Genomic DNA, 23,484 nt, shown 5'->3' on the forward strand with positions numbered 1-23,484 from the left:
TTGTTTACTTTTGACATTCAGCATTATTTTTGGGATTTATCCATGTTAATGTATATTAATCTAGATCATTCATTCAGACCACTATATAGTATTCCACTCTATAAATACCATTAAAAAAAAATCTGTTGTCTGGGACGCCTGTGTGGCTTAGTCAGTTAAGCATCTGACTTTGGCTCAGGTTATGATCTCAGGGTCCTGGATCGAGTTCCGCTTGGGCTCCCTGCTCAGCGGGGAGCCTGCTTCTCCCTCTGCCTGCTGCTTCCACTGCTTGGGCTCTCTCTCTCTCTCACTCTCTCTCTGGAAATAAATAAATAAAATCTTTAAAAAAATCTATTGTCCAAATTTTAGACAGTAGGTGATACTTTTTTTTTTCTTTATTATTAACATTGTGACATAAATAATGTTTGTGGATAAATTCAAGAGCTACTCCAGGGTCCTAACCCCGTTTGAACATTTGTGTTCTTGTAAACCTTTCCTATTTGAACCTATTTATTTCCTTTATATTTTGAAAATATTCAGATTAGTGATATAGAAAAAACTAATGACAGCAGCAAATCTAACTTTATGATTCCTTTCTATTCCTATGTAGCTATTTTTAGAAAGTTTAACCCAATTTGCTTTTAAGTAGTTGATGGCTCCATTGTAGGATGTTTTAACAGTTATTCCATTAAATTTATTAAACGACCACTTACTTATTCATCTTTTCATGTGATCTATTCTATATAGTTCATGCGATCTTTTTGTTTAAATCTTAGTATTTTGCATTTGATTACAAAAGCCTTCGCTTTTGAAAATATTTTGTCATTCCAGGGTACGATATCTATCAACAACATGACACCCACTATTTTTAGTCAGGAAGTGACAGTTGTCTTCAGTTTGCACTACATTTCCCAGGGAAAATTGTATTAATGTAATAGAATTATACAAGAGACAGGTCAAGTGAGACTCTTCATGTTCTTAGTCTTTACTCATTAGATGATTATATCACTTAAGTCCCTGGAGCACAACTGAGGTTAGACTGCCACATTTAAGTAAGACTTCCTTTAAAGCTTAAAGATGCTGAAAAGGAAGATGAACATTAAGACCAGCACCATTAACCTGACTTATAAAATAGGGCCCACTTACCAGCAGCCGGGCATCCAGTTGCCTGTGCCTGCCTGCTCCCACCCCGCTTCAGCCATAGCACAGGGACTTACGGGAGAATCTCCTGTGCCTTCTGGGCCAAGAGCTTGAGGGGAGGCGTCCTAGAGGCCAAGATGATGACGGCAGGGTTCCAGGGAGATCTCCAGGAAGGATGTGACTCTCAGGCCTGCGAGGATATTTACCAGCCCTACCTGAGGAGGAATCCTTGTGTTGCCATTCTCGGAGAATCTGAAGTTGATTTTGTTAAGGATCTAGATGGATTCCTTTCGCAGGGCGTTGGTGCCTATCCACATATGTGGGTTGGCTTTTTAATCATTAATGAACATTTATCAGGTAAACGACTGGGTGCCTGACACCAAACATTTCTGCAGAGAGTCCTTCACTCCTTCTTGAGATACTGACAGGAGCAGAGAGGGTTTCTTGGTGAACGAACAGAATTACTTTCAGTTGTATGAGTTTAATATAAAAGAATTCCTATGGCTGATAAGAACCTTTTGAGGGGAGATACAGTCATGGTCTTCTACTACACCCAGACTCTTTTCTGTAATGGACTACAAATTTGTTGGATTAAAGTACAAGGAGAGAAGGGGAGCCCGCATAAGAGGAGAGCAAAGAAATGTATTTGTGAGAAATTTTCTCGGAATCCCAAGTGATGTCTATAAATCCTTCATCTCCCAGAGCAGCATACTTTGAAAACAGGCCTGGAGGTGATGACCCCAGAGGTTAATTAATGTCACACTGAGATTTTATGACATGCCCTAGCTTTCCTTCCATACATTCTACCCCTTGACAAAGCATGACCTCAGGATGCAATCTCAAGTCATCTAAATGCTTTCACTTTTTCATTTTTACACTGTGGGCAGTGACTCTTTCTTGAGGTTTGGGTATATGTGCCTTATATAAAAAAGACAGTAGTTTGGTGATGCATTTTTCTTCATGCTTATTTTTTTGTGCTTTTCAAGATATATTGTTTTTATAGGAGAGTTATGAAAACTTTATTTAGTTCTTCAATCATAATAATTAATAATACATTGTTTTCCTTTGTACCAGGCTATCTTTGAAGTCATATCCTCTGAACATTCCTATTTACTCAGCTTGGAGATCTTGATACGAATGTTTAAAAATTCTAAAGAACTTAGTGATACAATGACCAAAACAGAGAGTCACCATCTTTTCTCCAACATAACAGATGTCTGTGAGGCAAGCAAAAAGTAAGTTCACCTTAGTTGGCCTTTGGTCATCCCAAGACCTTTCTTACTAACAAACATCTATGTTATCTCAAAAGAAAGACCTTTAGAAGTATGAGGTCTCTCATTGATTCAATTGGCTTTTATCTTGATCCCTTGAAATGAATTTTAAGATACGTTTCGGGTTATTCATGTATAGACGGATGGTAAGTGCATAATGAATTGTCACCACAGTTACATGTGAGGTCTCTCACTCCTTCTGTGTCCCTGCCTCTTCTCCTCACACTTGTCCTCTTCTTCTTCCTTTTAAATTATACGGGTAATAGAACAACCTTTAGTTGTGAGGGAAAGTAACTCATGGTAGCACTACTCAAATACAAAAATTATTTTTGTTTACATTTTCATATTTTTTGTTCATCTATGTAAATATTATTTTGAAAATGTAGTCATAACGACAGTAATGGTTTCCTTAGGTTTTCCCTATCTAACATTCCATAAACACTATTAGTGAGGAGTTTTCATTGTTAGTTTTAATGAGCATAGGAATCTCAGTTCGTATACGAGTAGTGAGCTCTTACGTTCTTCTGAGTGAACTACGGAGCCTAGAGAGGAGCCCTGTGCCAGCAGTGTGACACACTGAGCTATCCTAAGTTGCTAGTTTGGTAGATCAAAATGGTTGAATATTGGCAATTTTGTATAGTTGGGTCAGAGGCGGGTTTGCCATATAATTAATGAAGCTTAAGCTTCAAGTCTTCTCACTTGCAAAGGTACCTCTTAAATATTTGCTTTTGTGCCTAATTTCTTTCTTAGTGGGCCTACCTATTGTACAAGCTCTAGGGCCCACAAAAATTGGATCTGTCCCAGGGGTGAGTGTCTGGAAGTGTCTTCTAAATCTGGACCTTGCTTATTTGTCACGTGAGGGCAGAGCCAAGCGGCCAGGAATGATAACAGGTTCATGCCTGCTGGCTCCATCACTGTGTGCAGGTAGATCTTCCCTTTGAACTTACGAGATGGAACATTCATGCTGAACAGATTAGCATGGGAGGTGGGGCTACCAAAGAGAGCTGGAGTTTGTGGTCGGATCAATGAGATCTTCAAATTTTGATGATAGTGGCACAACTTCAGAAGCCAGATTCTGCCACAGGAAGGGATCCTGGAAATCTTGATACTGACATGGATTCTTAAAAATGCATGTTCAGAGGACCCACTGGGCCTTTGGGAGCCCTGGTGGCATATACCACCACTTGGAAATCCTTGTTTAGAAGGTGGGTTGTTGCTTGTGTTCAGCCTACTGGTCCTTTTGGTCTTACCAGTTTCAGTAAGAGAAATGAAAATCTCTTTTCTCCTTCGGAGAAAACCTCAGAACAAGAGGCTTCAATGATGTGTCACTGTTTGAAAGGTATTCAGATTTCAGATTGAATCTCTTTCATTTTAACTTGTACTTTGGTTGATCGACAAAAACAAAGTGCTGTATTAGATACACAGCCATCAAGAATTATTACTGTTTTGATAACTATAAAATGTAAGTCATGATTTTAATGAGAATATGTTCTCTGAAAAGCACAGTGGCATGTTTTTATGTCTCTATGGAATTATGCTTTGAATTGTGTGGGCATTGGTCAGCCTCTTGCTGTGTATAAATGACTCCAGAGAAAGCCTTTCATAAATTCTGTTATCAGGTAACCACAGTTCTTGAACAGAGGATGTCTTAGGTCCTTGCGGTCTTTGGGCCCTGACAGCCCTGCTTGTGTATCAGCGTGGTTCATGGGGGGCCTGGGTTCAAACAGTCACTTCTCTTTTCGGTAGTTGGTTAACCTTGAGCAAGTTGCTAAACCTGCCCCCTCAATTGTGTATTTATTAAATGGGGATTGAAAAAATCTATAGCTGGTTAACCCCTGAAATAACTCATTTTATTTAAATTATAGATGAAAATTTGATGATTTTAATTTGAATCTTTTATAAAATTTAAATCTTGTATGATTTTACTAAAAAGTTTTCATTTCTATACTGGCTCATAGTAAGACAGTATTCTGGACATTTTGTTTATGTTTTATTTTTAAGACAAAACTCAAAATTCTTAAACGCCATTTGAAGATAAAAAAGAAACCTCTTTTGTATTTTTACTTTGTTTTTACTTAAAAGGCAGTGTTTTCCCCCCAATTTTATTTATTTATTTATTTATTTATTTATTTATTTATTTATTTATTTCTGAGAGCCCGGGGTGGGGGGCAGGAGCAGAGGGAGAGGGAGAATCTCAAGCCGACTCCATACTAAGCGGGAGCCTGATGTGGGGCTCGATCTTAGAACCCTGAGATCATGACTTGAGCTGAAATCAAGAGTCAGATGCTTACTGACTGAGCCATCCAGGTGCCCCAAAGGCAGTGTTTTAATTTGGGTAGCGGCCTTATGTGATACTGGATCTCTGTTACAGTGTGTTTCAACTAAGAATGTTCCGCTTCTACATGAAAATCCAATGCCTGAATCATCAAAACATATTACAAAAGTTTATTTGATTTAGTTTGAAACGCTCGTTTTAGACACAGTGTTTTAAAAATTCAGATGCTCAGATTTGCAAAGCTCATCTCATTATGTAATGCCTCCTTGCAGAACTTCCATCATTTGGTCTCCAAGAGACTCTAAAGTGATAACTGCTTAATGTGCTACCCAAAAAAAGAATTTCCAGTCATAAGAAAATGCTAAATAAAATGTTGAATCAAGCAAATGACTGGTGTTTAAATTAGTGATTCCTGATGAAGCGCGGCCTTGTTCAGTGTGGCGTAATGAAGACTACCTTCAGTGTTGTACTTTCCCCTAATGGAAAATTGTAGCCAGAGGTGATGGGATATTTAGAATAGGGTGAGGTCAGAACATGCTCAATATTCAGCTTTGTGGATTCAACAGTGTGACATCTGGTCCCCTTTAGAGTGACTCAGCTTCTTCACTGCTTGCTGATAGATAACACTGAGGAGCCCTCTGTGTAAGAAGACGTTATGTGAAAGCAGGCAGGGACGAGATCATTCTGATGCTGGGTGTGAGTGCTTATCAGTGGTGTCTCCCTACTAAGTTCTTTTTTTATAAAGAATTGCTCATTCTAGTCCGCACTTGTGGAGCGTCCCATTCTGCAGGGTGCCAGGGTTCTAGAGCATTTCTGCTGGCATCTGCCCAGTGGTTGGTCCTCATGGGTCAGTGGTGGCTGGTGGCACATCCACAGTGTGTATGTGGAGGGATCCTAGAGCAGGTGTGGGTCACTGAAATGCGCAAGTATGGGTCACTCTGGAGGTTGTGAGCTTGAGGAGCCCGGTGAGAATCGAAGGCGAGGGTTAGAACAGATGGGGAGGCCTTTGTGTGCTCTGCTGAGGCATTTTCACAGTTTCCTGAAGGCTGTGTGGGAACCTTGAGTGATCCAGCAGGGGATGGCTGGGGTGGTCTGGAGATGACAGCATGGTGTTTGCATTAGAGAGGAGGTGCAGATGGTGAAGGATCTGACGCCATGACAGTAGTCAGACATGATGGGAAACTGAGAGAGGGCCTAAGAGGGAGGACTTGAGGGATAGTTGAACATGGAATCTTGAGGACTTGGGGAGAAGGAGGAGTTTTGTTTGCCTCCCAGGCGTCTGCCTGGTCGACTGTGGACAGTGCTAAAGAACTTTGCGAGATGCTTGCTCTTCTTTTTCCCACTGCAAAGTTAAAACATTTGTATTTCTTTAGGAAGTAATTTTAAAGCTAAAACTACGCTGTCTTCAGTTTCTGCAGAATGAAAATTCCCATCCATGTGCTTTATGTGTCCTAAGGAACTGAATTTGTTCCCAACCTATGATGAGCAGCTAATGCCAAACGCTTCAGTTTCTGCCTTGCATGGAAGAGTAAATTATAAAAATAATAAATATACAAAATAATACCCAGCACCTGTTCCCCCAGAAGATTCTTTTTCCTGATTTTAATCAGATTATATTAAACTTGAAATATGCAACACTAAACACTGTTCTAAATGCATATGCTTTAATATTATTATATTTCAAAACTTGACATTTTACGCAAATAATGGTACAGCATATCTGCATTGTAAAGTGTGTTTCCTACTTGGTAATTAACAATTCTAAACGTTAATGCATAACAGGAAATCTTCAAGAGTTTTATAGTATTAACATTAGCATTTCATCCTTCCTGACTAATTTTTGAAGCTAAATTTTAAGAGAAAACGTATTGAGTTTAACTAGGCCAGAGAATATGGAACTCTGTATGTTGTAGAACCTGAGGTATTGGCTGTCGCCATCGTTTGTCATCAGCAAATGCTCTTGTCTTACTCGGTAGACAACATAAGTTTACCACAGACTCTTTGGTAAATAAAGCAACTGCCCTATTTCTCTTCATGTGACAGAAAAACTGCCTTTTTAAAACCAAACTTCTTCAGCTGATAGTTGAAAGACATGACACTCAGAAGTCCCTTTATATGACATGCTTTGACTTTTTCTTTGTCCCGAGATAAATGAAGGAGTTGATTTGAAATTCAAGAATATTTTAGTCCACATTGTTCAGCTTTTATCAAACTGGTGTCCGAAGTAATAGTAAAAGAAATAAGCAGTTATTTAAGTATCCTCTCAAGTAGGAGAAGAAAGGCTACAGGTGTCTGAGTATTAGTTCCAGTCCTTTCAGGTCAGACTGTGGAAAAGCAGTGGGTCTGAAGTCGTTATAAAAAGTCTTTGTAACTGATGCCACCCATTAAAGATGACTGCTGAGACACATGCCCTTACGTTCATTCCCTTCTGAAATCCCGTGAAAAATGATAGGATAGTCAATGCACAAACCCCTAAGGATTAAAAACAACAACAACAACGAGAAAAGAGACAAGAGCAGCCATATTTTGGAACCTGAGAACAGATGGACTCTTAGTAACAACTTAAGGCCCTCTGGGAAGGTAAACTGTAAGCTGGTAGTGAGGAAAGCCACGAAAGAACCAGACTTAAACCCCAGGACCTCTGGAAGGTGCAGGAATCGATGAAGTTGGAGTAAAGGTGTGACTAAAAACAGAATTTTTGTGAAACCCAATGTGAGAAGTAGACCCCAGAAACCTCCCCCCTCCACCCCCACCCCTTCAGCTCTACACAGCTGGACTATACCCTGCTTCACACAGCAGCGGGCAAAATCTATAAACTCTGGACCAAGAGAGCCAGGCCCAAGTGAGGGAGGGACTACAGCACAGGAAACCAGGTACGGTGACAGCTGACACCTTGAAGCCCCACTCTCCTTTTGGGACACTGGTCGCCAGGTGCATATGTACCCTTCATTCTGTTTTTGTCAAATGGCAATTGGCATTAGTTTAAGTTAAGTAATGTTTTATAATTTTTATCAACAATATTTGTGTTTAAATACATTATTACTACAATTACTATTATTAAGTTTTGTAGGAAGCAACAAGTTGAAGATAACAGCACAAATACGTAAAGCCTCAAACTTTGAAAAATATATCTTTTTAGCAACGTGGTAGGCAAATGCTTATTATTTCTCCATCTTAGTTCTCCCTCTCTCTAATGCGGCCCATAGCTTATCTAGCCTCATAGGGTTGGTATGAGAATTAAAGGGGATAATACTTAGCACCCCACTAGATAAGCCCTCCAGGAGCAGTGATGATTTTGTTGATATTATTACTGCAATTTTGATCATCTCTGCCTGGTATTCTGAAAGGTGTCTGGATTTTTTATGTAATGACTTTTGAGTGATGTCTTCTCTATATTTCCCTCTGCTGGCATTGTTCCAGAACTAGGTTAAAGGACAGGTCTTGTCTTACAGACTCTAGCACAATTGTTTGCATGTGTTTGTTTTTAAAGGTGGTTGTGGCATGTCTTAAAACATTCTAACAATCACCTTCATTTTGACATGGAATGAAGTCCAGATAAATGGATTCTTCTAATCATAAAGCATGTTAGTCCTGACTTAGGTTAGGACTAAGATCTGAGCTCTTTGCTTCCTCTCAGCCTGGTGTTTGCCTTGCAAGCAGTAGATTCCTTGGACCGGTACTTCCAAACAGGCCCTGACATCCTCCAGCTGCCAATTAGACCTTTCTCCTGGTTAGTTTTTGCAGATGTTTGGGGCTACTGCATGCTTTTTTGCCTTCTTGCATTGCTTTTGCAAAGCTCCAAGAGTCTGTGGATTCTGAGTTGTCACATGGAGATTTAAACTTGGACAATGCTCCTGGTTGGGACAGATGAAAGTGTTACCAAGCTTAGTCCTTAGCTGTTATCAATCTTAAATGAGGGTAGAACTTTGGAAAAAGAAACAATGGCTGGGGTTTAGTTGCAGTATTTCATCTGCATTGCATTTACAGCTGGAGATTTTGAACCATTACATGGATTTTTGACTCTGCCAGTTGTGAGTTAAACAAGCAGGACCACACAGTTTTTCTGGCCGATGGAAAAGATTTTAATGTAAACTTTGTGATCTAGCCAAGTTAAATCTAGCACTTGATTTAAGCATGAGGAAGATGGTTGATGAATTAATTTCAAAAGCAAGCTCCTTTAAGCTTACTGATGGCTCGTTTATTGTGGGAAGTTGGCCCTAAATGCTGTGCATTAATTATTAGCACCTGGGCATCAATTTTATGTTTTTCCAGGGCTTTTCTTATTTCAGCTGACTTAATCCTTTATAGCGTCCTGGGGAGCACCGTCATTTCTCTGCTGCAGGTAAGGAAATTGAGACACAAATTATGTGAATTGGTTTAAGGTCATTCACATTTTTAAATGGAATTGAAATTAGTGATTTTTTTTTTTTGATTCTTCAGAATGCATTTCCCCAAGACCACTTTTTCAAAACTACAGAGATATTTTAAGTGCAGTTGAGGTTTCAATCTAAAGAGCTAATTTTCAGTTTAGGCCTCTGCTAGGGATTGACCATCTGGAATATAGGATTTGCTCTTTTTTGGTGTACATCACCCTTGGAGCTAGTCATAGAATGTGATTAGACTCTTATCTCGTATTTGAATGTCTTTGACCTCTTAGAATGTGGAGACCTTAAAAACAAAGAGCATCTGGTTTTCTGACACCACTTGGTAGATGGCACATCATAGACATCATCTTGTCATTTCCCTGTGGTCATCATTCCAGTGAAGATATTGTCCTGTATCTTTACCATAGTCTCTGAATGTGTCTCCGTGGTTGAAGGGTTGACAGTGTAAGCTAATTGATTATGAAAGTGTCCTATAATTTATATCTTATCAGAAGCCCTAACATGCAACTATACAATAAAATTAAAAGGACATCCAAATTGTTTACGTTAAAGTCCTTAAATTACTTTCACAGTGATTTGGGGGAAGAAAACGAAATGCATGTTTAGAAAGTGCTGTCTAAATTCAGATTAAAAAAAAAAGCACTAAATAAATTCAGCTTATTTGCTGCTGCTTTGTGAAAAGTCTAATGTTTTCAAAGTAAACTTTCATAGAAATGAGTTTGCAAGTCCTTCTTAGGACTTAAATGAAAGAATTCTTTGTCCCTTAGGTGGTAATGTAAATACTGAGCAACCTTGCAGGAAAATATTTTAATTTTTAAAATGTCAACTTTGTGTAAAAGCTGTGAAAATATGATTTTATTAAAAAATCTGAAATCACTTTCTATATACTAAGAAGACAGGTGAATACCGTTTTAAATATTAATTCAGTATACTATTACCATATTCTTAGCCTATTTTTTAAAGGATGTGGATTAAATCATACAACCCTTGCGATTTTAGATTTTACAAGTATATTTATAGAAAAATATCTTGAGGAAAATGTGTATCATGAATGGTATTTGTTAAAGAACCCAACTGATACTTTATCTATACAGTGTTTTCTTTGGATTTCAAAAAGGTTTCAGGAAATGATTTGAGTTTAGAAAAAAATTTGGTGGAAAGGTTCCATAGAAATGTCAAGATTGGCTAAGATTGACCTTGTCACTTGTGGGGGTTTCAAACAAAGGTCCCTTTGTAGCAAGAAAACTGTCTCTGTATCGAGAGTTCATAGGAATTTCTTTTGTAGCAGAGAAGAGTGATATGAAGGACCAGAACAGGGTACAATGGCAGTGTTTGTGTTTATCTGCTGAAGTCGTCCTGGTACGGAGCTCCTACTTCTGATTCTCTTGCATCCTGTGTACGTTTGATGCACAGCACTTAGTTCTACATATTTGTGTATATGTTTGTGTGTGTATGGAGAGATCTTTGAAAAATCTGCTAAGAATAAGATGTTTTCAAGGACATCTTTGATAGCCACTCTCCTAAGTTGAAATTTTCCTTGAGGTCTATTCTATTGAAAAGAGAGCAGAAATGATTAAGCCGTGAAATTATTCTCTAGGATTTCAGTAAGTAATATGAAGTGAAAGATCCTTGGGAGGACTGTTTTTAAAAAAATCTATATCACGGATTTAGCTGCCTTATCTCTAATTCTTGGAGCACCTGGTAGGGTCATTTGAGAATTCATGTTTTGTAGCTTTTAAACCATATTAAAATTTGATTTGTTTTGTTTGTGCTTGTGCCATCCGCGGGGATCATCGTATTAAAATGCCTTTAGTTGGACCCTTGCCTATCCCTTTATTTTTCTTTTTCAATCTTCCTGGCTAATGTCCAGTTTACTAACACAAAACTATTTTTGTGATCAGAATATAGTTTGATTAATTTAGAATATCAGAATATCAGTTAACCAATATTAATAAATTCAGAGATCAGGATGTCTTTTTATTAACATTTCTGAGTGATATACACAAGGGTGGTTCTGTTTTTTTGCTTATTAAGTATCTTTTCCAACTGAGAGAGAAAGTATAATTACTTAAACTCAAAACACTCTTCCCCTGCATATTTTTGAGTAAAACATATTCCTCGGGACTCTTTGAAGACCCCTGTGTTTGGAAGCTCAGATGTTCAAACTGGGGAAATTTTGGCTTGCCTTTGTCTGTTCTATTGCAGACTTTCTTGGCATGAACTGATTCCTGATTTTGAAGACCAGTTCTGATTGATCACACTTCTCTCTCCTGAGACTGGAGCAAGGAATGCTAATCTCATCTGTAGGCAGATCACTTCATCCTTCCACATGTCAGCTGCTATGTGAGTTTTCCATCAGCATGGAGCTCATGTTTATCAGACTAACTAAGGAATCTAAAACTGGGGCCCTGAGGTCCTCGTCCACTTGGGAGTCTGTTACCACCAACTCACACTTGGAGAATTACTTATTCCTACCAGTGCTTTTGCTAGACAGTATATTCTCCTCATGGTATGAATTCAGGAAAGTTGGTCTCACGAGGGTGGGCTTTGCAAACATTCCCTTAGGCTCAGAAGTCTGACTTACATTAAGGCCTGGATGTGGTAAAAGCCTTTTGGGGATGGTATGAAAAAATGTAGCTGTACACATTGCCAGTATTTTGTTTTTTAATGTGGGAAAGATTGGCTAGAAGAAGTAAAGATGTGAATAACCTGCTAATAAGATAATATGTGAAAACGGTTTTCTGAGAGTCAACATCCAAGCTATGAAAAACAGATGGGGCAGAGGGCCCTCTAAGCATAACTGACTTTCCTTTCCTCTGCAAACTGTTGAACACATTTGAGGAAAATGTGGCATAACATTTTCATTATCTTAGTGGATGTATTTCTTTTAACAAGCCTGGAATTCAATTGTAGACAAAGTGTGACGAGGTAAAAGTTTAATTTGTCTAGAACTGCTTAGATCCATTTGAAATGCCTGCTTTTTCCCTGTGAGCCATGTATGCCCTTGAGAAGAGCTGGCTAGATATGGATCCATCTGGAGGAGGCTACTCTGTTATAATCCAAGAAAGAGTGGGTGAGACGTCCCGCCCACCACCCCCCAAAATAATATGTATATATGGTGAAAAATTTGAATTCTGCCAGCAGGTTTGTTGTATAGCTTCCAGAAATGTTCTTTGCATGTACAAGTATGATTATTTTTAATAGGATGTTAGCTTACTTTACACACTATTATGCACCAAGTACCTATTTACTTTTCTTTTAGTTTGTCAAAAAGCCAGAGTCTTAAATGAAGAATAACACTAGGTATGTTTTGTTTTTTTTTTTTTTTCTTCCTGTACTCCTCCAAATAAGTCAGGGCTTCCTCTGTTTTTTTGTTTTTGTTTTTTTTTTTCTACTTTGAATGAATGGTTCCACATGAGTTATGGAATTTATTTTCTTGGAGAAATAGTCATTTCTGTGAATATGAGATTTTTAGGCATTACATCTTCCTCTTTAATAAAATATTTTATCAAAATATTGATAGGATGAGGTTTTTTTTCCCCCCAGCATAATTTATAGAGCACCTACTGTGTACCAGGCAATGTGCTAGACATTGGAAATGTAACAGTGGGTAGGACAGGCATAATTCCTGTCCTGGTGATCTGATGGGGTAAACACACATGAAACAGATACCTGAGAAACAGGATCGCCCTCAAAGCAGGACAAAGCATGGCCCAGGAACCAGGGAAGTGACTTTTCTAACCCTTAGTTACTCTTCCTTCCTCATGCTCCCTTATTAGATTAATCTCATAAGATTAATAGTCTTTAATAGATGTTTTAGTTCACATATAATTCAATTTTGTCTTTCACTATATGTAGAAATACCATACTAGTCATATGTTGTTAAATATTTTATATTTGCATGTAACTTCATTAAGTGGGCAACTGGTATATACGGAATGGGGCTTAGTAAACCAACATTTCTGTAATGTTATACATTGATCATTTAAGTACAGTATGAAGATTTTTATTTAAAGAAAACAGAGCCTGGGTTATATCTGTCACAGTTCAAAATACTAAATATGTTTCTAGTCTGAATACATAATTCTTCAATTGCCTTACTTCTGAGTGATTTATAAATCTGGGGGATTTGGATACTGTCAGTTTATCTAGCTTAAAGAAAATCATCTGATTTATGATTTACTAGAAACTCCTTTTATATCATGTTCTTAGATAATGTTTAGTTTTGCTAAAATTTCTGTAATTCTTGATTACAGTTTCATTTTTTAAACTTCCAGATGATTTATTTGGAATAGGAAATGGAAATTGTAAAACCTACCAATCATGTTAGATAATTAGCTTGACTAAGATCTAGCCCACTTGCTATTAATCTGTGTCTCACAGTAAATGCTGTGGTACCACTGATCTCGATTAATACTTTTACTTTATTTTGTGATTAATAAATGATTTCCATGGACTTTCGGGATTGAGGGTGAGCTTAGAGGCCATCTATCCCAGTCTGTAACTTAGAGTTTCTCAGGTCTCACAGCCCATAAGAATCGGAGCTAAGTCTAGAACCCAGACTTTTTTGACTCGTTGTTTTACAGGAGAGGATATCTCATTGTGTTTTTAATAAATTATATATGTACATGGCTTGAAAGTGCAAACAATGTCAATGGTATAGACTTCTGTACTGAGATGCCCTCCACACCTTCCTATCCCCATTGGTCCTGTGACCCCTCCCCCTCTCTTGCCGCAAGAGATGTTTTGTTTCTCCTGCTAGCATTTCTTCATGCAAGTATAAGCAAATATGAATGGCTTCTTGCTATCCCTCTTTCTTCATATACACTATCCTGCATCCTTTTTTCTCTCATTCGAGTTTAAATTTAGACTCCCTGAGACGAGTCAGTATACCTACCAATCCCACTTCATTTGCTACAGTTAGATCAGAACCAGGCTCCTATATTTAGCCTGACTCCATAGCATATGAGAAGCATGGGGGCTTAGCTCTGTAAAGACCATGTAGTGAAAAATTATTAGAAATGGAAAATAAAACTCAAGATGAAAAGTTACTAAAATTACTATTATTTGGCCCAAAGAAGAGAAGGTTTGGGCATGAGTACTTTGTAGATAAGAAAAGAAGGCTCAGAGGGAGGTAAGTTACCCCAGTCACCCAACCAGGGGTGTCTGAGTGGGGACATGAACTCAGATTTGCCCGTCAGTATTGAAATCTCTGTACTCCTGCTGCTGCGGGAGCTTGATACCTTTATGAGTGACATATACAGTTGATTCCATATCGGCAAATTGGCCTACTACTCACTAAAATGTATTTGTAACCCAGAATTAATACTTGCTGTGCTTTTGCAATCATTCAGACATGCAGTCTATTTAATGCTGCATATTTGACATTTTTTTGTGGGCTTTTTGGTTGGTGATCTTGGCTGTTTAAAGTGGCCCCCCCAGAGATATAGTGCGGAAGTGCTCTCTGGAGTTTCTAGGTTCAAGAAGGCTGTCCTGTGCCTTATGGAGAAAATGCATGTGGTAGATAAGTTTCGTCAGGCATGAGTTGTGGTGCTGTTGGCCACAAGTTCAATGCTAGGGAATTAATAATATTAAATGAAATGTCTTTAAACAGAGAGATATGTAAAACAAGGTTATGTATTGGTCATTTGATGAAAATGAGGTGACCAAAGGCTTAGAGGAAACTAACCCTGTATTTTCACTAGGAGCAATGGTTCAGTATTCACTAATTCAGTGTTCACAGTAACTTTATAGAACATAACTGCCATGAATAAAGAGACTCGACAAGACATGCAAAACTTAAGTGGCCAGCACTTTGCTAGCCTAAATTGGGTTTATCTTTTCTCATTCTACCCTAAGGTATATCAGGAGTAATTTCAATTGGATATAAAAGAAAGGAAATTACACAGTAACGAAATAATCCAGGACTATGAAAAACTGTGGTTAAGATTTAATTGCTTGTTCTAAAACACTGTAAAGATTGAGACTTCTAGAATGTTGCTAGGTTGTCATACAATATGGCATGGTGACTATCCAAGAGTGTCATCAGTCGGCCCGAGTTCCCCAATCCCTGTTCTACCTCTTGCCCTGTGTGATTTCGGGCAAGCTTTTTAACACTGTTGTGCCTCAGGATCCAAATACTTAAAACGGAGATGATAACGGTACCTGCTTCCTTGGGTTGTTGTGGAAATTAAATTAGTCAGTACATGAAAAGCAGTTTGAATAGTCTCTGGTATTCAGCAAGTGCTCTTTAAATTATTAGGGTAATTGCACATTCTCACCTGCTCAAGATAATTTCAGTCGTTCAGGTGTAATTATTAATTGCCCCATTTGACTCTCACAAGGTATCTCAATTTTGAGGATTAATTATGCATTGATGCCAGCCAGCTGTGAGGCTGATTCTTCGTTATCAGATAATGCCTGATCAGTGGCTACTTCTATAAATGCAAGCTGGGATGATTATTTTTGTTTTTCCTCTTCAAAAACTAGAGTGAAAACTCCCTTCCTCTAGTTTTGGAGGGCTGCTAGGGGAAGAGGAATTGAAGATGAACAGGTTGAGTATTCAGGTGTGGCAGGAAGGTGTGTGACTTTTACTCATTTTGCTTCCTGTTCTATGAAAAAGAATATAGCCTGGAGTCTAGTTCTGGTTAGAAAGTGATGTCTTTCCCACCGGTCAGCTCTTTCTCCAGTAGCCAGGAAGGACTTGTGGGAACCACTACCAGTCAAGGGATCTAAGAGATCAGGGTTGGTTAAGAAGCTCCCTAAAACTTGTCTTAACTTTTAAGCACATGAGAATAGGCAGGGTGCCTATGGACCCCACTGATGGAAGTAAGTATAAACCAGTGGCTAATGTCACTGCTCCTGAAGGATGGCAAGGACCCTCCTTCCTCTGGTGATCTTTAGAAAAAGCATTTATTTCCCTTTCTAGCTAGGATGCTGTAAATAATCCTGGTACACAGGAACAGAGATTGAGTGATAAGCTTTTAGATATCCCTCTTCACTTGACTCATTCACTGCTGTTGTTTTAATATACTTAATTTTTTAGAACAACTTCAGTTTACAGCAAAATTGAGTGGAAAGTACAGAGATTTCTCAGATACTCCCTGACCTCCCACAAGCCCAGCCTCCCTCGCTGTCAACACCTTCTAGAATAGGACACTTGTGACCGTCCAACCCTTGTACCCATCATTTCACCCAAAATCGTAGTTTACATTAGGGTTCATTCTGGGTGTTGCACAATCAATGGGTTTTGACAAATGTGTAATGACACGCATCCACCATTATAGTATCATACAGGTTAGTTTCACTGCCCCAGAAATCCCCTGTGTTCTATCCATCTCTCCGTCTCCCCAAGCGCCTGGCAACCACTGATCTTTTTATTGTCTCCATAGTTTTGCCTTTCACCGCAGTGTCGAGTTTTCAAGTGGTTATTTGTCCCACCTGCCCCGTACCTTTTGAAATGGCTGCAAGACCTGGAGAGGCACTGCTGAATAGGCAGTTAGGAATGTAAGTCTGGATTTGGCAGTTTGAGGCTTGGAAACATTATTTGGAAGTGGTTGGCATTTCGACGGAATTTCAGGCAAGGGTGGCTGGGTGAGGTTACTGGAGAAAGGATGGAGATAGAGACGTGAATGCTGAGCACCAAGCCCTGGGACCTTCCAACACTAAGAGACTGGGAGGGTGGGAGAGGGGCCAGCAAAGGGGACTGAGAAGGGAGCAGCCTGTGGGGGGTAGAAGGAGACCCAGGGGAATGGTGTGCTCTAGAAGCCAAGTGGCACCTAGTTGTTTTCTTCTCTGTCTGCATTTATAAAGGAAACAAATCAACATACCTTATGAATGTCTTCAATCTTGTGGAATCCTTTTGAGGATCCATATTTTGTACTATGTGGGTTGCCAAGTTCTGCAGCAGAAGCACTTGCTGTACGGTCACTTAACTGTGTGAGCGGTGAACAGAGCATGCACCTTCAGAACCCACGAACCTTGCCATGGCTTTTGTGCCTTCAGAGGATTATCGAGTAATTGGCATTCCTTCCAAATGGAGAAAGGAGCGATGGTGCACTTCATTCAAAATGGCAAGATGCCTTCCAAGTTCCACTGGGACAGTTGGACGTGGGTGTTTCTTCCTGGTTTCATTTGTTTTCTGAATGCAAAGACAGAGGTGTTTAAAGACAAGTTGGCCTAGGATCCTGACATAGAGACAGAGATCTCCTAAGTGGGAGCATTTCTACCCCAAAATTGCCTTTTTTACAAAATAAACCATCCAGGGTTTTTTGTTTGTTTGGTCATTTGTTAGTGATTTGATTTACTTTAAAAAAAATATTATCTTTATAAAAATATCTATTGCAGAAATAAGGTACCTGTTTTTATAACCTCAGGTGTTGTTGTGTAAGGGATAGGCTCTGCTTTACTGCTATTGACTTTGAAGTAAAGTGCTCGTAAGGATCATGATTTAGCCCTTGTTTATACCAATTTTCACAGACACAGTAGCCAAAATCAACATTTGAGAAATTGTGAAGGCTTTACAACACAGCCTACTTATCCTCAGAATGTCATGTGTTCAACCAGGTGGTATTAATACCTAAATACGCCATCGCAAGAGAATTTATTAGTAAAGTTTCCTTGGATTCCTTTTCCCTCCTTCCCCAGCCCCTCTGGTCCTGCCTTGGACTTTTTCCAGCAAGCTATAAATGATTGGATTTAGCTTCTCATTTACTTTCTTCTGGTTCATATTATGAATATAAGCTGACAAGACTTTTCTACTGATTTTTGCTCACCAAGATTGCATTAAGTTTTTGAAGAGATGGCTGAGTATAATTTTTCTTCCTTTATTCCTTCTGTAATTGAAGTGTAAAAATTCCCAATTAATTATAGTTCTTACAGAGATATCAGTTACTGCAATTTGCAAATTCCAAAGCCTTGATAATGAGGGACAAATATTTTACAACCACATATTTGTTAAAATTTGATGCTAATTGCAACAATTAATTCTTCCTCACAGTTTAAATAACATTTTATGGGTTAATAAAAGTTTCTTTTCTTTCTTTTTGTGTTAATAGGAGAAACTTTTCAGGTATAAAGACCAATCCATACATGTATAAAACTTTTTTTTAAAGATTTTATTTATTTATTGAGAGAAAGAGAGGGAGGGAGAGAATGAGTGGTGGACGGGCAGAGGGAGAAGCAGGGTGCCCAATAGGGAGCCCCATGTGGGCTAGATCCCAGGATGCCTCTGGATCCCAGGATGCCGGGATCATGACCTGAGCTGAAGGCAGACGCTTCACCGACTGAGCCACTCAGGTGTCCCCTATAAAACTATTTCCGATGAACAATATGTTGCTTTTCTTAGGAATTGAATGAGAAGCAGAGGTGTTTTTTGTTTTTGGGTTTTTTTTTTTCTACATATGTGGACCTTGCAGGTTTCTGAAAAATGGAAACAGAAGTTTAATAAGTCCCTAACAACTCAACTGCTAATCATACATAATTTGAGGAGATAGAAATAGCGATTTCAGAAGCCTTTTTGACCTGGATGGAATTAACATCTTCTCAAGTATCCTTTGGATGCTTTGTCATTTGATGATGATAACGCTAACCACCATTATTCAGCCCCGTATGCCAGGTGCTGTGCTAAGTCCTTTCTGTATTTTGTGTTATATGATCCTTACCACAGTCCCTGTGGCAGATAGTATTATTATATCCTTTTTAGCAGAGGACAGAGAGGTTAAGTAAATTGCTAGAGTGGTAAGTACTCAGACCCTAAGTGATAAGCCAAAATTCAGACCAAAATCTGATTCCAGAGCCCTTTCTAGACGGGGAAAATCAAATCCCTGCCTTGGCAGCCGGATCGCATAGCTGAGTGCAGCAGGATGGCTATGAGATGGTCCTCGGTGGTGGTGGAGTCACTGCTGACAGTCCCTGTGGCTGCTGTGGGAATTTGAGCTCAGTGTTGTGATCTGTTATTTCAAGAAGAGTGTGAAATCTGGATGTGTGGGTGCAGTCCCTTGATTTTTAAATGTTGGGAGCTTATTCTGATTTTTTAAACACACATGCATAGATAGGGCAGTTTCCAGCCATCGGCCACCCATCTGAGGGCTCTGATGCATATTTTTTGGTCTAAATTAGCCTGATAAAATCAACTGGCCTTGTGCCTGTGCACAAAGTCACACTCTTGGAGTTCCCCAGAGACCTCCTCTATAAATTTAGCAGTGTTGGAGGACAGAAGAAAGGGAAATATGTTTTAATGTATTAGGGTAAATGCTGTCACCAGGACTTAGGGAGATTAAGCATAAAGAATTTCAAGTACGTTTCTAATAGTATGTAATTTGAGGCATTAAGAAAATACACTTGTATAATTTTCAGTAACACATACTTATCTTTATTTTTCAATCTGTTAAAATTAGAGGGGCACTTGGTTAAATAATACAACTTTGTGAACTTTTTGATAATAGAATGACTAAAGGATCAGGTAGACTTGCCTTTTTTATGGTATCAACATAAAAGTAAACAGTGTCCATCGCCCTTCTTTTTAAAAGAATAGGAAATGTTTATGTGCACACACACACACACACACAACTGAATCTTGTTTGTTTGTCTGATTTGAAAAATTAAACTTGAATTGATTCCCAAGTGTTAGTCTCATAAGAAGGTAAGGCTCCTACAGAAAACTAAGAAATGCTTAAAATTAGAAAATACATAGATAAGAGACATAGACCTTGTATAAACCCAGAGAAGAAGGGTAATGGGGACTGTTGTTATGTTGAATCCCTAGAGGTCCTAGATGTAGTGCAGATACCCACGGCATGCAAGTCACGACCTACCGGTGAAGGGTCTCCTACCTAGAATGCTTTCAGCCTCTACTTTTTCAAGAATTGAATTTTACTACCCGTATCACAGAGCAGAGGGTAAAGTTCAGGTTTTGAAAGTCTAAGAAACAGTGATGGCATCCCTTTCACCTTGTTTTAAAAGTCTCTAGAAAAGGTGATGGTTAGATTTTTTACCTCTGTCCATGCACCTGCAGCCACACTTAAACTATTCTAGTTTGACTTGGCCCAGCACGTAGAGCTTGGAGTAGGAAAGTTGTGGATTGTAAGGCCATGTTGCCTGTTGGAGAGGAAGGACAGGCATTCATTCCTGTGTCTGTTAACCTTCTCAGGCAATAAACTACTTCCCTCTTCTTTTTCTGTTGTTTATCTTCGAGCTGACCTTAACAACAAGAACAAAAACATGTAAGGAATTAATATACAGAAACCTAAACATTTGTAAAAGAAAAGCAAGCCTTCATAAAATTATATTTTTATAATTTAAAAGTCTTGAGTGCTGTTAAAATTCCTAGCGATAACGTAGTAAATTTGGCATGGTTTATTTAATATATTGCTGAGTGATAATAATAATAAAGACTCCAAATGATTTTTTGTTTCAGAGACCACTTCTCAGGGAACAATGCTGACTTACGGTTTTTTGGTTTGCCAAAAAAAAAAATTTTTTTTTTCTACTGTATGTTTTGTTTAGTTTTGTTTTAGAAAGAAGCCAGTGGGTATTTATTTTGCATAGCTATAATGAGTTCTAAGGAAAGCCCCTAGAAAAAGTACAACTGTTTAATGGAAAGATTAAGACCACTCGGAAACTGTGAAGCACTCTACAAGGTCTAGTTAAGCTCTCAGGTATGATAGCACATTGTAATTCTGTAGTTGAAATTCACATTGGCCTTGTTAGCACAGGTGCCAAGGCATCTTCAGTTTCTGAAGCATTACAGAAACTAGAGAAGCTGCTGACAACTCGAGCGGTGGGTCGAGTGCCGCAGCAGGCCTGGGTGCTGCTGTCCCGCTGTCCAGTAGCCTGTCCCTTCCCTCCCATGGGGGTAGCCACTTGCATTCCTTTGAAGTGGAGACCATCACCCTACAAAGGGATCACTGTGCAGCTTTCCCTTGAGTAAACTACAGAGAGGCAGTTTCTTTAGTCTTTCTCAAATTCCTACAACTAGTTGAGAGCCGGCTCTGCTTCTGTGGCAGGAGGAGAGGATGGAGAGTATCGTTGGGTGCTCCTCTTTGATGGACAAGTGACCAAATGCAAGTGTATGTGTATATTGGCCAAAGTCCAGATTAGCTTTATGCAGGGGTTTCCACGACAGGTGTTAAGATGTCGATAAAAGTGAAAGAAGGCTAGTGGATGACAAACTTTGAAAACTAAGGGGTTAGCTCTCTATAGTCCAGCCACTGCATATGCTGGCAAATGTTATAGTTGTGGTGATCTTGTGTGAACATTCTTAGCAAGTGGTGCAAGAAGATTTTGCAGTGACCTTGTCCTTCCACAGGGTGCAGGCACGTAGGATGGCTTTGTAGAGTGGCTCAGAGAGCTGGTTGGGAGGGAACCAAGAAGAGGTATGCATCCATGGGCCTTTCTTAGAGGGAGTCGTGTGGTTAGAAGCCAATAGTTAGAAATTTGGTTTGCACAGCTGGGTCCCATCAATGGCTTAAAGAAGGGGATGATGGGACCAGAGTTTTTAGAAGGAGTTTTGGTAGGTTCTGAAAAGTGGATTGAAGCAGGGGGAAAAAAAATTGTGGGTAGGGAGGTATCATGAAAAGGAAAATACCATTGCAGAAGAAGTGTGTTTTGGGGCCAATGTTATGGTAGGGAAATAAGAGAAGGAGGGGGTGCATGCATAAAAGAGAACACAAACATTGGTGAAATTTGACTGCTCACGATTTATAAACCACTGCCTTGCAGCAACAAATGTAAATTTAAGAAGTACACATACTATAGAAATTTCTCTAAAGGAATAGATAATCCAGAATTTAGCATTATTAAAGAGAGTAAGCATCTCGGTTGTGGTCAAATGCTAGGTAAAATTTTTGGAACATTTTGACTCTTCTGGACTAAATTGCCATCACTGGACCTCTCTGAAAGTCTTATGGGAGGGTGTAAAAGCAAACCTTTCTTAGCTTTCTATAAATGAAACCATTATCCCCTCTCACTGGGGAATCTTGTCTGGTGAGGGAGCAGAAGGCTAACAGTTGTTACTTGGGTCAAAGGCCTGTGCAGTGGGGCAGGGCTGCTTTGGTGTGGATATACTGTGGATACACTGTCCCCAGTTGCCTGGTGTGGCTAGGGAGATTTTGGCTAGATTCCCTCTCAATGACCCTACAAACGTGCTTAACATTCCCACATCTCTCAGCCCTTTGGATCTGTGGAGTGGTTTCAGATTGTGTTCCATGGGGCCTGGAATTCCTTGAAGGCACTTTAGGGTTGGCCAGTTTGGGTGTCAGGGAAGCCAGACAACTGGACTGTGGGCCTCTTGACCTGTCTCAACCAGGGCAGCTTGCTTATATTGTTTAAATCCCGGAACTTTTCGTAAGAGTCACTTGAAAAGAGATGAAACACATACAAAATCACTCTCTGGGAAAGTAGGAAAAGACAGTGCTTTATACACGAATGAAATTAATAGATGTCATGGATATCAGCTTTTACCCCTTCTGTCCATTTCCCAGTTGTTGCCCTTTTTATTAAAGAGCTTTATTGAGAGAATAATTCATATACCATACAAATAATCTGTTTAAATTGTATAATTTCATGGTTTTTAGTACATTCACATGCTGAACAAAGATCACCACAATCAATTTTACAACATTTTCATCACCTCACAAAGAAAGGCTGTATCCCTTAGTGCCCACTGCCCATTTCCCCCCAAAGTCCCCATTTCTAGACAACCGTCAATCTACTTTCTGTTTCTATGGATCTGACTCTTCTGGACACTACATATCAAGGGAATTGTAGAATATATGGTCTTTTGTGACTGGCTTCTTTCACCTAACATAGTGTGTTTATCCATGGGTTCATCCTGGGGTCATCCCCGTTGTAGCATGGGTCAGTACTTTCTGTTGCTGAGTAATATTCCATCGTATGGAGAGACCACATTTTATTGATCCTTTCATTAGTTGGTGGACGGTGGGCTGTTTCTTCTATTTGCCATTATAAATTATGCTGCCGTGAACATCTGTGTGCAGGTTTTTGTGTGAACGTGCTTTCATTTCCCTTGGGTATATACCTAGGAGTGAGATTGCTGGGTTTTATGGTAGCTCTCTCACAGTTGAAGAACTGTCAGGCTCCTCTTCTCTTACGTGGATTATGGGTGTAGACTGTGACTGGCCTCCTTGCTTTCTTCTTTACACCACAGTTCAGTCTTCCGCCCCACACCCTGTTCCTTCCCCGGCTACCTCCAGATTACTTTCCTAAAATACAAGAAATCTCTGTCATCCTCGATTACTTAAGGAAGGCATTGAAACTGCTTACTGTGGGACTCCAGGTTCTTCATAGTCATTTATAATTTCATCTTCCAGTAATTTCCCAATTTTTGAGGATCTTTCTGTGTTAGCTGCTTTCATTATACAAAGCCAGTGGTTCCTAAACTTCTTTGTGTCATGAACTCCTTTAAAAGTCTACC

The 23,484-nt window shown here is 39.2% G+C and overlaps 1 protein-coding gene across 3 annotated transcripts in view; it reads left to right on the forward strand.

Moving 5' to 3' along the window:
• Window positions 1–23,484, forward strand: part of ARHGEF26 (Rho guanine nucleotide exchange factor 26) — a 117,836-nt gene that overhangs the window by 27,968 nt on the left and 66,384 nt on the right. For all 3 annotated transcript variants that reach the window (XM_045812273.2, XM_045812269.2, XM_087870298.1), the window contains one exon: window positions 2,194–2,354. In XM_045812273.2, the coding sequence (XP_045668229.2) occupies window positions 2,194–2,354 (161 nt within the window). The remainder of the gene's footprint in view (window positions 1–2,193; window positions 2,355–23,484) is intronic.

This window comes from Ursus americanus, chromosome 20, assembly GCF_024610735.1.
Source record: "Ursus americanus isolate L20-20 chromosome 20, mUrsAme1.1.p, whole genome shotgun sequence".
NCBI classification, from domain to species: domain Eukaryota; kingdom Metazoa; phylum Chordata; class Mammalia; order Carnivora; family Ursidae; genus Ursus; species Ursus americanus.